Source organism: Dipodomys merriami, unplaced genomic scaffold (assembly GCF_024711535.1).
Source record: "Dipodomys merriami isolate MVZ:Mamm:240054 unplaced genomic scaffold, mDipMer1.0.p SCAF_24, whole genome shotgun sequence".
NCBI lineage: Eukaryota > Metazoa > Chordata > Mammalia > Rodentia > Heteromyidae > Dipodomys > Dipodomys merriami.
The window spans coordinates 6,578,982-6,593,480 of record NW_027203826.1 but is presented as its reverse complement, the minus strand read 5'-3'; the positions used below and the strand labels follow the sequence as shown (position 1 = coordinate 6,593,480).

Below are 14,499 nucleotides of genomic sequence, written 5' to 3'. Positions count from 1 at the left end.
TTTTTTCTATTTTCCATCTTTTTATTACTTTCTCTGGGAGACTTCACAGTACATCCCAGCACTTCTCTTGGTGTTAAGTTTAGAGGATCCTACTTTTAATTCTTAATGTACAGCTAGAGAGGTGGCTCAATAACTAAGTGGCTACCTAGCAAGTGCCAGGCCTGGAGTTCAAAACCCAGTATTGGGAAAAAAAACAATAATTTTAAATGAGTTTGTGATACTTTAAATGTTTGCTTCTACTTCTTGCATGCCTTAAATTACCATAGAAGAAAAACACAGGAATTCATCTCTGAGTTCTAGAGGCAAGATTAAGGCACCAAGAGATTTAGTCTCTTAAGAGCCAGCTTCCTTGCCATCTTCTCCTTATAACCACACATCACACATGGAGAACAAAAAAGGAGCTTTTTGTGTGTGTTTTATAGTGACACTAATGCCACTGGTGAGAGTTCCTCTCATGACCTTGTCATGTCCGACCCCCCACCCCCAGCCCAATCACACTAGGGAGCTAACTGCCAACATATGAAACACTTCAATCATTCTAGACTCCTGACTACACTTAACCATTCATCCCCCATCTCCACCTCCTGGTAACTGGCAGATACCATTCCACTGTTTCTAGTTTTTTAAATTTCCACGTTTAAGTAAAATCATGCAGTATTTGTGTGTCTGGTTTAGTTCAGATTGCATCCTTTAGTCCAGGATCATCTATGTTGTCACAAATGACAAGGTTTCTACTATCAGCAGAAATACTATTCCACTGTGTATGTCTATACATTTGCTTTATCCACTGATGCACCAATGGAAATGTAGGTTGGTTCTGTTACTGTGAATTAACACTCAATGAACACAGCACCACAGATGTTGCCACAGTGACTTTATTTTCTATGGGTATATGTATATGAAGTAGAATTAACTTTTTGAGGAATCTCCAGTCTGTTTTCTATAGTTGTTATACTTACTTTCCCACAAGGAAAGTAAGCATATACTTACTTTCCCACTTACTTACCCATAAGGATTTTTTCTCCACATCTTCACAAATGCTGACAAATGATAATAGCCATTCTACCAGGTGGGAGATGTCTCATTACAGTTGTTCTGATTCATAATTTTAATAATTTCTTCATATACTAGTTGGCCTTTTGTTCTGCTGAGATACCTATTCAGGTCCTTTAACTTTACCTAACATCCCACACGGGGCCTTGCAGGTAAGCACTCTGCATGTGAACTATATGTCTAATCTTTGTTTTTGAGATAGTATCACTGACTCTGGCCCAGTCTAGCCTCTACTTCCTAAGTAGCTTGGAAGCCAGCTATGTAACACACACTTGGCTTTTGGTCTTCTTTTAAATTCAGCTGTTTCTATTAAGTTCTTACATATGTGAAATGAATGGTTTGCAAGTACTTTCTTCCATCCTGTAGGCTGTTTCTTCTCTTAACTGTTATTTTTACTGTTTCAACCAAAGACACTGATGCAATTCAAGGATTATACCTGTGACTCAGTCGCACACAGGCTTGATGTCACTGAGATGAGCCTACAAGTGATTGCTGAGTAAGCAGCTAATGAGGTTATTGGTAGTGAAACAGAGCTATTGTGCCAAAAGGGAACTGTAGAACCCCAAGAAAACTCACAACAAAGGACTTAAGAGAAATTATACCCCTCGCCCAAACCCATGGTCTTGTGTATACTATGCTACTCCTCCAGCATAAATTTGCAGACATCCACAAGTTCATATCTTAAAAAATAATCTGCAACTTGGGTTTTGTTGTTGTTGTTCTGAGGCTTGAATTCCAGGCCTGGGCCCTGTCCCTGAGCTCTTTTTGCTCAAGGCTAATGCTCTACCACTTTGAACCGCAGTGGTTTTCTGGTGGTAAAAGGGAAATAGAGTCTCATGAGGACTTTTCTGCCCAGATTGGCTTCAAACTGTTGTCCTCAGATCTGAGCCTCCTGAGTAGCTAGGATTACAGGAATGAGCCACCAGTGACTAGATCTAAAAAGTTGAAGGAATGTTAGCCAGGCATTGGTAGCCCATGCCTCTAATCCTAGCTACTCAAGAGGCTGATATCTGAAGATCAGCCCAGGCAGGAAAAGCCATGAAACTCTTATCTCCAATTAATCACAGAAAAAGCCGGAAGTGGCACTGTAGCTCAAATGGTAAAGTGCTAGCCTTGAGCAAAAGGAGCTCATGGATAGCGCCCAGGCAGAGTTCAAGCCCCAGGACTGGCAAATAAATAATTTTTTTTAAATAGAAATAATGTTCATAGTAAATGACCTGCTTACAAGCAACTCTGTGATGACAAGAAGAAACAAACCATCAAGAACATGTTTCACAAAAGCCTTTGTCTTGAGAAGAGCCTCGAGCAGATCCTTCAGGATAGCATCATGTCACGTGTCAGCTCCTGCATGCTACTGATGCTCAAGACTTTCCACTGGGACAAGATATGGATATAGGAGACAGTGATACAGGATACAATGATCCCCACCTTGTGTAGGCCTAGGGTATATTGTGTGTGTGTGTGTGTGTGTGTGTGTGTGTCTCACAGGTAACAAAACCTTCATATTTTCTTCAATTTAAAGTTAACAAAGGCAGCGTTGGCTACACACTAACATCAAAAATAAAACTTCAGAAAATGACTTGTAGGATTAAAAAGAATCATTTATAAGGCTAAAAAAGCATAATAAGGGATAACGCTGATCAAGATGTGTTGTACTTATAAGCTGCTTTGTTGAACTGAAAATCCTGTGTACAACTAAAGATAATTTTTTAAAAATTTAAGAGAATCATAAGCTAAAGTTGAATACTGGAGAAAATATTTTAATAAATTTGGTATAACCTAAGTATACATTTAACATTCTAGATCAGGGTATAGTAATATCCTAGGATTCACCCACCATTGGACTTCCACTCCGGCAAATTCCTTCCCTAACAAGAGACTTATACGGGGCTGGGAAGGTGGCTCAGTGGTAGAGCGCTTGCCTTGCATGCATGAGGCTCTGGGTTCGATTCCTCAGCACCACATAAGCAAAAAGAAAAAAGCCCGAAGTGGCATTGTGGCTCAAGTGGTAGAGTGTTAGCCTTGAGCTGAAGAGCTGAGGGACAGTGCCCAGGCCCAGAGTTCAGGCCCCACGACCGGACCCAAAAAACAAAAACAAAAACAAGAGACCTATACGGGCAGCCCATTTTACAATCGTTGGTAAGTATTTTTACTATACTGTTTTTGTCTATCATGCTATCTCAAGTCCATAGAGCTAAGGTGTAGAATAGGCTAAAGCATCTAGGTATATTCTTTTTTTGCCAGTCCTCAGGGTGTAGGCATTGTCCCTGAGCTTCTTTTTCTCAAGGATAGCACTCTACTACTTGAGCCACAATGCCACTTCCAGCTTTTTCTGTTTATAGCACTGAGGAATGAAAACCAGGGCTTCATGCACACTAGGCGAGCATACTACCCCTACGCCACATTCCCAGCCCCCATCTACGTAAGTTCTAAGAACACACTATAATGTTTATACGAGGAAACAGACTAATATCAAACTTCTTAGAACCTACCACCATCACTAAGCAATATATGTGTAGTTTGCAGGGTTTCTTTTTTTTTTTTAGTCAAATTATAAGCAAAAATGTGTTCCGAGCTGGAGACACAGCACAGTGGTAGAGAACTTTTCTAGCATGCTGTGAGGTCCGGGTTCTATCCTCAGTATCTTTCCTTCAAAAGAAGAGATGCAGGGACTAAACATTAGTGATCCTCAATTTCTTTCCTTGAAGCCCTAACCACAATGTAATGGTTTGAGGAAGCTGGGCTTTGGGTAGATAACTAAAGTTGAAAGGAGGTTCTCAGTGTTGAAATCCCTGAGGGATTCCTTATGAGTGAGCGAACAGCAGTGTATACAAATGTATGCCCAGAATCCCAGCACTAGAAACAGTGAAATAGGAAGATCTGAGTTTGAACCTAGCTTGGGGATATATGACAAGACCGTCTAATAAAAACGACAGCTGAGTGCTAGCGGCTCACCCCTATAATCCTAGCTATTCAAGAGGCTGAGTTCTGAGGATCATGGTTCAAAGCCAGCCTCCGCAGAAAAGTGCCCTTGAGACTCTTAGCTCAAATTAACCACTCAAAGTGGTTAAACACTCAAACTGAGACTGTTAGCTCCATTAGCTACAAAGTAGCACTGTATGGTTCAAGTGGTAGATCACTAACCCTGAGCACAGAGAGGCTCATGGACAATGCCCAGGCCCTCCCTGAGTTCAGGCCCCACAACCAACAAAAATAAAATAAGGAAAAGAAAAAAATACATGAGAACACAGCTCATTTGCTTCCAATATTTGAGGGCTATGAGAAGATAATTGTTTAGACAGCCAAATAGAAGACCTTCACAGTAACAATTTGCTGGCACCTTAATTTTGGACTTCTTAACCTTCAAAACTGGGAGAAATAAGTCATGTGGCTTACGGTATTTTGTTGTATAAAGCCTGAGCTAAGACTGTCTTTTACATGTGAACTATTCAATTACTTTTACCAGGGCTGTTCCTTTGTGTAGATTCATGTCTTCAGCTTAGAAGTCTCTTTAGAATTTCTTGTAGAACAGGCAGAATTTCTTGTAGAACTGGCTTTGTGAGAATGGCCTGATTTCTTCCATTTTGTGGTACAATTTTACTGAACATAAAATTCTTACTTTTTCAACACTTTGTGACTCACTGACTTCCCTTCCTTCTTCCCCCATTGCTTATCTTGATAAAGACTGTTCTGGAGAACCTCTTGTATTAAACTGTTCCTTTGTTATTTTCTAAGATTGCTAGAGTCAACAAGTGCTTATTGTTTTGTGGATGTGAGTTTCTTTCTGGTATTTGCTGGGTATTTGGAATGTGCTAATGCTTTTCATCCAATGGTGACATTTCAGCCCCTCTCCTCTCTACTGGAAGTTATTTTCTTAATACACTTGATGTCCCACAAGTTCCTGGGGCTCTGTTCATTTGCTTTTCCACTTTTATCAGAAATGTATTTTCAAATGGTTTGTTTTCAAGTTCATAACTTCTTACTGTTCAAATCTACCATGACACTTTTAACTTTTAATTCTATTTTTCAATCCAACTTTCTGTTTGGTTTCTCATATTCATCTCTACAATTTCCCAAGTCAGAATCCTGAACCACTGTTTCCAAGATGATTTAGCAAGATAATTTGAGGCAACGCTCCATATTTAATTCTTTAGCCATGGTTTCTTGAAAGTTATTTGGATATGCTTACTAAGTGGACAATCTGCACTTCCTCTTACATAGTTGCTACCTTGATTCTTTACATATAAGTTTTATTTTGTCAAAAGTTAGACTGACTTGTGTTTACTGTTTGTTTAATGGCTTTCCTGGATTAATTTTGTAAAATATGTATTATTATGTGACCACTTAAGACTTTGCTTCACTCACTTTGTGGACAGCTGTTAGCTAGACACAGATGTCCTTAAATGTCATAAATCTGTACCTTTCCTCATCTTGCTTAAGTGGTGTCAGGCTGGGATAATGCCTTTAACACTCCAGCAATTTAGACTCATTAGCCTTCCCTTCCCCCAGGACCAGAACAAAAAAAGACAAAAAAAAAAACCTCTGAAAATAATGCTAAGAAGGAAGGTGGCTAGACAAGCCAAATGAAACAATTCTTTGAGGTGATTTAGGGATTTTAAGAATTGTTCTTTGAGGAGCTCCAAACTTTGTGTGTGTGCTGGTACTGGGGCTTGAACTTAAGGCCTGAGAGCTGTTCCTTAGCAAAATTTGCTCAAGGGTGGCCCTCTACTACTTGAGCTACAGTTCCATTTGCAACTTTTTACTGATTAACTGGAGGTAAGAATCTCATGGACTTTTCCACCTGAGCTGGCTTCAAAACATGATCTTCAGATCTCAACCACTTGACTACCTATTACAAGTTAATTTTCAAGGATACCTAACTGCTAGAAAACTTTGGTTAATTGTACAAGTCTAAACAGTTGATTTTTTTGTAAATTCTACCTTGTTTTCATTTGCTTTACAGAATAGTGAATTTTCATAAGCCCTTATTCCACTAAATGAGAAAAATTCAGGTAATTTTTTTTGTAGTTACAAAAATTGAAACACAGGTGAAAAAGTTCAGCAGTGGAGCTCTCTGGACACCAATGAAAGTGAACTCTATACCTCAAGGGTGATGATAGGAGGGAAACAGAGTTAAGGAAAGGGAGACAATGTATAAAAGAAAATGTACTCTCATTAACAGACTCATATAACTGTAATCCCTCTGTATATCACCCTTATAATAACATTAAAATAGGAAAACTGTGAAACTTGTTTTCTAATAATTATATAATTATACTTATAAGATTAGCATACAAAAATATGCATACGTAAGTAGAAATGCAGTGGGAATTTAAGAGATTCCTTTCTCATCTAGCATTTCAATTACTTCAGGTAAGCTTCCCTGAGTCAGAATACAGAATCGTAGCTTTTCAAAGGCTTAAGGAATAGAATTTCTTGTTCAAAGGATTGAAAAGATTAAAAATAATACCATAAAAAAGTTACTACAATGCTCCTATCAAGTAAGATGGCACTGGTATAAGGGCAGACATACAGACCAGTGGATGAAGCTCAAAAATAAACTTGCATATAGTCAACTGACTTTGAACAAGAGAACCAACACCATTTCGTGGTGAGTGGACTACTGTATGATAAGAAAACTAGATAACCACATGGAGATCACAAAGATGAACTGCTTATCCAATACAAAACTCAAAATACTTCAAAGAACTAAATGTAAGTTGAGACTATAACACTCTCTGAAGAGCAGGAAAAAAGTTCACAACAGTGAACAATTGAGTTTTTGATTATGACTCCAAAAGCACAGTCCACAAATAGAAAAACACAATAAACTTCATCAAAACTAAAATTTTTGAGAAAAATGTGTACATACAAAAAGCCCAGAAATTTTATCAGAAACACATAACCAGAGAATGAAAACTTAGAATGGAAGGAAACATTTGCAGTTTACATATCTGCAAACACAGTAATATGCAGATACACAAAGAACTCCTACAACTCAGTAACAAGAAAAAAGAGCCACCCAATTCCAGACAGGAGGCTGGGACAGAAGGATCACTTGAGCCCAAAAGTCTGAGGCTAGACTGGGCATCATAGCAGGGAGACCCCCATTTAAAAAACAAAGGAGAAAGTTCAGTGATATGAACACTTGCCCAGAATGCAAAAACAAAAGCAAAGGATTAAAATATAGAGTTTATAAAAAATATTAAACTGATCAATAAGTAAAAAAGATGTCAAATATTATAAGCCATTTAAAAAATGCAGTTCAAAAATCACAAGAGATTATACTCATTACAGTAGTTATGTATAAGGATACCAATTCAGATCATTATAAAAATAGTAGTAAGTGATGCAGAGATTATGGAAAAACTGGGCCCCTTACTCATTTCTGGTGACAATGTAAACTGGTGCAGTCATGGTGGAAAACTTTCAGGCGCCTCAAAAAAATTTAAATATAAGACAGCATGATCCAACAACTCCATTCCTATGTATATACCCAAACAAAAGCAGAACTCATACTTGCACAATAATGTTGACTACAGTTATTTTATAAGTACAAATGTCCATTGATAGGACTGTACATATATACTGTGTTATCCAGCCATAAAATTAATACATCTATTACATAAAAAAATACTGAAAACATTGTGTGATTTTACTAATATGAATATCAAATTCAAAGAAAGAAAGTGAGGGCTGGGAAGGTGGCTTAGTGGTAGAGCACTTGCCTTGCATGCTCGAGGCCCTGGGTTCGATTCCTCAGCACCACATAAGCAAAAAGAAAAAAAAGCCAGAAGTGGAGCTGTGGCTCAAGTGGTAGAGCACTCGCCTTGAGCTGAAGAGCTGAGGGACAGCATTCAGGCCCAGAGTTCAGGCCCCACTACTGTACCCAAAAAAAAAAAAAAAAAAGAAAGAAAGAAAGTGAAACAAGTATTGCCAGGGAATGGGTAGGAATTTATGGAGAGTGCTTATGTAGTTTTTTTGTCTGGGAATAAACAAGTTCTGGAAAGATAGTGGTGATCATTACACAACTCTGAATGTACCCACTACCACTGACATGCAGACTTATAAATGGTTAAAATGAGTCAGGCAGGATGATATATACCTTTTGTCCCAACTACTCAGAGACTGAGGAAGGAGGATGGCTTGTGATCAAGAGTTCAAGCACAGACAGCCTGGGCCTCTATTCAGCTGTTCTGTGCCTTCTCTTAAAAAAAAAGGATAAAAGTGGTAAAATATGGCTATGGGTAGTAACAAAACTTAAAATGATAATGTACCCAAAGACCTTCATTACATTTAGTAAGCCAATGGTAACTGCAACTACTTCCTTAGATAATACTTTATAAAACCACACCAACAGCCAGGTGCTGGTGGCTCATGCTACTCAAGAGGCTGAGATCTGAGGATCAGGGCTCAAAGCCACCCGAGGAAAAACAGTCTGTAAGATTCTTACCTCTAATTAACCACCACAAAACCAGAAGTGGTGTTGGGGCTTAAAGTGGTAGAGCACTAGCTTTGAGCAAAAGAGTTAAAGGAAGGTACCCAGGCTGAGTTCATGACCGACAAAAAAAAACCCACCATGGAACAGTGATGGCCAATAGTACCTCCCCTTCATTGTATGTGCGCGTGCACGCATGCGCGCGCACACGCGCGTGCTCATACACACACACACACATACACTCTTTCACCATTCTTATCACTTCTTATAGTTCTATTTTGCAAGGATTACACATTCAATGACTTCACTAATGATGCAAAGTTTATGTCCTCCCATACTGACAGGTAAAAACACATACATTCTCTAAGCACAAAGCTTATATTCACAAATAACTTTCTGCTTAAAGATAAAATTTCAATTAGTAACCACAATGAAATTTAATTATTTAATGCAACCACTAATCTGTCACCAATAAAATCTAAGCAATTTTATCACAAAACCAGGGTTATATATATTCAGTGGACATGCATTAATAATCTATACAACTTAACTTTACACCAGAAAAGGAATTTAATATAAAAGTTCTCTTAATTTTTGGTAGTTTTCAAATTTCATGGCACAGATTACAAAAAAAACTGTAAAAACAGATTTCAAATATTTTTAGTAAAATGGTAAAAAATTGAATAAGCCTTTTAAGTTTTCATACTTGGCTCCAAGTTAAAATATTGAGCTGCCCCAATCTGTCAAAATTGACAGGTAAATATTTACAATGACTAGACAGACTTTAGTTACAGTGGTACTGGAGGTCTATTCTCTCCGAAAATTCTCAATGCAGACAAGTCTTCATAAATACTGTGATTATGAACTTGGAGACATATCTGGAATCAGGACAGGGAAAAAAATAAGACACAGCCAGGTGCTGGTGGCTCACATTTGTAATCCTAGCTACACAGGAGGCTGAGATCTCATGATTGTGGTTCAAAGCCAGCAAAGGCAGAAAAGTTTGTGGATTCATCTCCAGTTAACCACCAAAAAGCTAGAAGTGGAGCTGCAGAAAGCTCAGGAACAATGCCCAGGTCCTGAGTTCAAGCCAGGACAGGAACCCACCTCAGCAAAAAAAAAAAAAAAAAAAAAGACACAAGCCAATCTTCCAGACTAGTAGACATAAAGTATCTACATCCCAAACAGCCAATACTGTCTCTAATATAAAACTGCTGAAATTTCTGCACAGAATCATCTTTTAGTACATATTAAAGCAGGGTTCAAACTCCATTAACCTGCTTCTATAGTGTAATTAGCAGAGCACCAAATTATAAACTGATATGGCAACTCAAAATGCTAAGCACACTTTCAAACACAAAGAGTTTTTTCCATTGTTAGTTCTATGTGCCATGTTATTCTGGACTCTGAAATCACTACCAATAAGAAAAGAACCAGGGAAACAACATATCTTGTACTTTTCATCAAGGCTAAAGTGCAAAATATCTCTGGTATTTTAAACAGAAAAAAAAAACATCAAACACATAATAAAGGAACTGAAGTAAAACTAATACAAAAGAACTCTTAAATATACAGTTGAGAACTACATATTCCTAACAACTTCTCTTCAGTGAAATCTGTTAATGAACTATGTTCTCATAGAACTTAAGACTTTGATTCTCTTCCCCATGACCAAAAATTCTAAACTTTCAAGTGAGTGGGAGAGGGGAACAGAAAAAAATAACATTGCAATGACAATGGACACCAAGTTCATAAAGAACCTCTTTCAAAAATGAGATATATGGAAGAAAATACCATGAAAATAATAATCCTATGAGAATTGTTTTTATGAAAATTGAGCCTTGGTCTTCATGAAGATACTACAATTTATATAGAAAACTATAAATATACAAGACTCCAGGAAGGGAAAGAATACATATTAACTTCTATAGAGACCTAAAAAAATCTAAGGGCAGAAGGAAAAGATAGCCAACTGAAGCTTTACTTAAAAACTCCTGGGTCATGGGGCTGGGAAGTTGGCTCAGTGGTAGAGCGCTTGCCTTGCATGCCTGAGGCCCTGGGTTCGATTCCTCAGCACCACATAAGCAAAAAGAAAAAAGCCGGAAGTGGCGCTGTGGCTCAGGTGGTAGGGCACTAGCATTGAGCTGAAGAGCTGAGGGATAGTGCTCAGGCCCAGAGTTCAGGCCCCACAACTGGACCAAAAAAAAAAAAAAAAAAAAAACTCCTGGGTCAAAGGTTATGGAACCATTCTTTGTGAAAGCACACACTTAGACATATTATTAAAAGAAAAGAAAAGAATAAGTACTGAACTGCTGCAGTATCTTCCAAAAAGTAAATCTTAAATTAAGGGGAAATGATTCTAATAGTGTAAATGAGTCTGGCTCAGAAAGGAAATTGAACAGCATATCCAAGATCTGTCCATAAGAGTAGTGATGGTACATCTTTAATATTAAAGAAAAAGGCTATAAAAAAAAGTTCAGTCTCAGAATTGATTTTAAAAACTTATTTGTGCTCCTTGGTGGGTGCATAATAAAGTTCCATGGGCTTGTTCACTTTCCAATATTTCTCACTGACCAATTCCAAAGAAAAAGAGCCATTTAATACCTAAAACAAAAAAAGAAAGAAAAAATTATCAAAGTCATATTTTGTTCAATAATAGAACAAAAGTCCACAAACATTTTTGGGGGTCATGGGGGGACAGAAGCAGGGTTTGAACTCAGGTACCCTACCAGTTGAATCATTTCCAAGGCTTTTCTGCTCTGGCTATGATTCAACAGGGTCAGTCTTGATGTTTGTCCAGGACAGCCTGGACCACTACCCTCCTATTTATGTTTCCCACACAGCTGGAATGACATATGTGACCCATCGGGCCCTGTTTTGTTTTAAATGGCTGAGATGAGATCAAGTAAACTTTATGCCTGCCTGGCCTGGAACAATAATCTTCCCAATCTCAGCCTCCCAAGCAGTTATGGTTAACAGGCATGAACCACCACACCCTGCTTTACAAACTCTTTTTTGTAGTACTAGGATTTGAAGTTAAAACCCCACCAGCACCTGACATCTGCCTGTTTGGTTAAGCAAGGGCCCCTGAGCTGCTTTTACCACTCATGTCTAAGCGTTACATCTCAAAAATATGGCAAGACTGGGAAAAGCAACATCCTGGCTCAAGTATCAGTCTTCTGGGATGATTTTGGTTGACTCTAATCTTCACAAAAGGGAAACGTAGGGGATAGCCCTCCAAAATTTTTGGACTACTATACATATGCTTGACAGCTTCAAAAGTGAAAACGTATTCAAGAAGTGGATGCCTTGCTCAGGCAGAATGCTTAAAGTCAGAGTAATTTTCCAGAGAACTTCTCAGAGTTTGTTCTATCAATGTTGGAACCTCCCAATCATTAGATGTACTCTCCATCCTTAGATGTAGCTGAGTAAAGCAGAGCAGTATGAAACTGTGACTATAGTGGTGTACTGTTATAATCACCAATTCTTATTGCTAAAAAAGAATAGAAAAAGGCTAATTTTAGAAGGCAGTTAACATTGCTCATAACCGAACTTTCCCAAGAGTTAGCCTTCCCAGAAGTCTCTATAAATTAGACGCAATGATAAATCAGATAAGATGCCTGCACACTGTGTCTTGTCCTGGGGCTTCTAACTACGTGGTCACTTACTTCTTTGAGGCTACACTACTTCCTCCAATTACTTGTCCTTAAAACATTCTCTTCAAGAGGTTAAGCCTAGGTTATAAGGAGCACACAGTCCATAAGGGACTTTAAGTAATATTTCATTTGTAGTCTGCTATTGAGAAGGTCATAGAAACTTCTGTACATACGGAACTGTTCTCCCAACAGTACAAAATGTTCTACAGATATATCTATTTATAGATATCCATTAAAACTGCTTACCCAAGTATTCTAGCATGCTCTGCTGCCTCAATTTCTCAAAAAGGAAGCTCACTAACTCCAATCAAACCACTTTTTGGAATCACTAACTGATTATAACCACAATGGAATTGATCTTAATGAAAACACTGGAGTCATTTAAGTGACCTATGTTGAGTTCAATAGGCTTAAGAGATATCTAGAAATAGGATAGGAGAGTGAAGATGGTGAGTGAAAGGTATGACCTCTGTGGAAATGGGTCCTGACCTTTCCCCAGTAGTTACACTTTAGGCAAAGTTAAGATTTTTTTCATTATTATCCTCTGTTCATCTGCATAGTCTTTATGACTAGTTTGATTTGTACCAACCCAACAAAGCGCCAGCTTTGTGAAGCTCCTTGTTATCTCATGATTTGCTGCAGCGGGCTCTGAGTGTCCTAGTGTCTCAGGTCTTTTCTCTCTTCTGTCCATGCTGCAATGTGCTCCCAGGATAGCACTGCTACTTAATCAAGTTGTTCCACTACCATTAAACCCAATATTAGCCCCTGGAATCTATCCTTAGTCATTTCTTGTCTTTTTGTGATTTTCTGATGCTAATCCCTGATTTGGTCACTCTGATGTCCTCAGCTCCCCAACACCTATCACTCTTAACCTTTCTTAGAAACCCTGGTTTCTTTAATGTTTCAAAGCCCATCTAAGATTGTTTATCCACAAACCATCTCTTGATGATATGAATTCCCTAAGTCCTATTACAATCAACCTAGCTTTAGCAAATTCTTGTTTAGTGAGGTATTATGAAAATTAAGAATTACATGTAAAGCCGGGCACTGGTGGCTAACACTTGTAATCCTAGCTACTCAGGGGTCTGAGATCTGAGGACTATGGTTCAAAGCAAGCTGAAGCAGGAAAAAGTCAGTGAAACTCTTATCTCCAATAAACCACCAGAAAACCCGAAATGGCACTGTGGCTCAAGTAGTAGAGCACTCGCTTTGAGCTGAAATGCTAGGGCTGGGAAGGTGGCTCAGTGGTAGAGTGCTTGCCTTGCATGCATGAGGCCCTGGGTTCGATTCCTTAGCACCACATAAGAAAAAAGAAAAAAGCCAGAAGTGGCGCTGTGGCTCAAGTGGTAGAGCACTAACCTTGAGCTGAAGAGCTGAGGGACAGCGCCCAGGCCCAGAGTTCAGGCACCATGACCGGACCCCCTCCCTCCCCGCCAAAAAAAGTCTCATGAGCTGAAGAGCTGAGGGACAGCGCCCAGGCCCAGAGTTCAAGCCCCACAAACGACAAAAAAAAAAAGAATTACATGTAAGAATAAGAGATATATCTCAGTGGCAGAACTTACCTGGCAGGTGCAAGGCCCTAGATTAGATCCTCAACACCATGAGAAAGAAAAATACTAATGAAAGCTCAAACAGTCTTTCCTTTCAGTATGATGGATATGATGCTGCAAAGGTTATGGAAATGAAGAGAGAGGGGGAACCAGAGCAGGAACCCTTAGTATTCAAATGCAGGGGATCAGAGGAATGAAAGCTAATCCAACAAGACATCATTCAAAGTAGGCTTTAAACAATGGGAAAAGCAGGCCATGGTACTACATAACTACAATGCCAGCCCTCATATGAGTTCAAGATCAGGCTAGACTACGAACTGGAGAGAAAATTGGCTTAAAAATAAAAAAAAAAAAAAAAATTAGGAATAACTGCTTTATATTGTAATAGAACAAAGGGTATCAAAGGTCAACTACTCTGATGAAATTTCTCAAGATTCTATACTGTGGTCCAACAGTACTTGACACTAAGTCGGTTAACGTGTTCCCAGGTTCAACAGTCTAGTATGTTAAATACTCACAGTGAACTGGCCACTGGCTGTTGCTATATAAATGGTATACTGCTTCTCACTGGCTGTATCCAGGTTCATCTGGTTTGATTCTCCTTTGCTTCGAAGTTCTTCTAAAGCTAACCTCACAGCCAGATACTTGGATAAATGATCAACAGTGGCATTACCTGAAGTCTTTATATATCTGAAAGAATAAATCATTAAAAATTTAATCTGTAGAAATAGAGATTATATCAACGTAAATAAATTGGGAACTATATTTCTAAAATGCAAAATAAAATATAAATAGAATTTGT

The 14,499-nt window shown here is 38.5% G+C and overlaps 1 protein-coding gene across 2 annotated transcripts in view; it reads right to left on the bottom strand.

Annotated features, from left to right (window-relative positions):
- Rnf2 (ring finger protein 2) overlaps positions 1-14,499 on the bottom strand; it is a 75,588-nt gene that overhangs the window by 31,746 nt on the left and 29,343 nt on the right. The window contains exons 6-7 of one of the 2 annotated variants that reach the window (XM_070034232.1): positions 14,216-14,387; positions 10,907-11,095 (exon numbers count right to left, since the gene is read on the bottom strand). In XM_070034232.1, the coding sequence (XP_069890333.1) occupies positions 10,994-11,095; positions 14,216-14,387 (274 nt within the window). In that variant the 3' untranslated portion in view covers positions 10,907-10,993. Of the gene's footprint in view, positions 1-10,906; positions 11,096-14,215; positions 14,388-14,499 lie in introns of those variants that run through there. The other variant, XM_070034233.1, reaches the window with a different exon arrangement.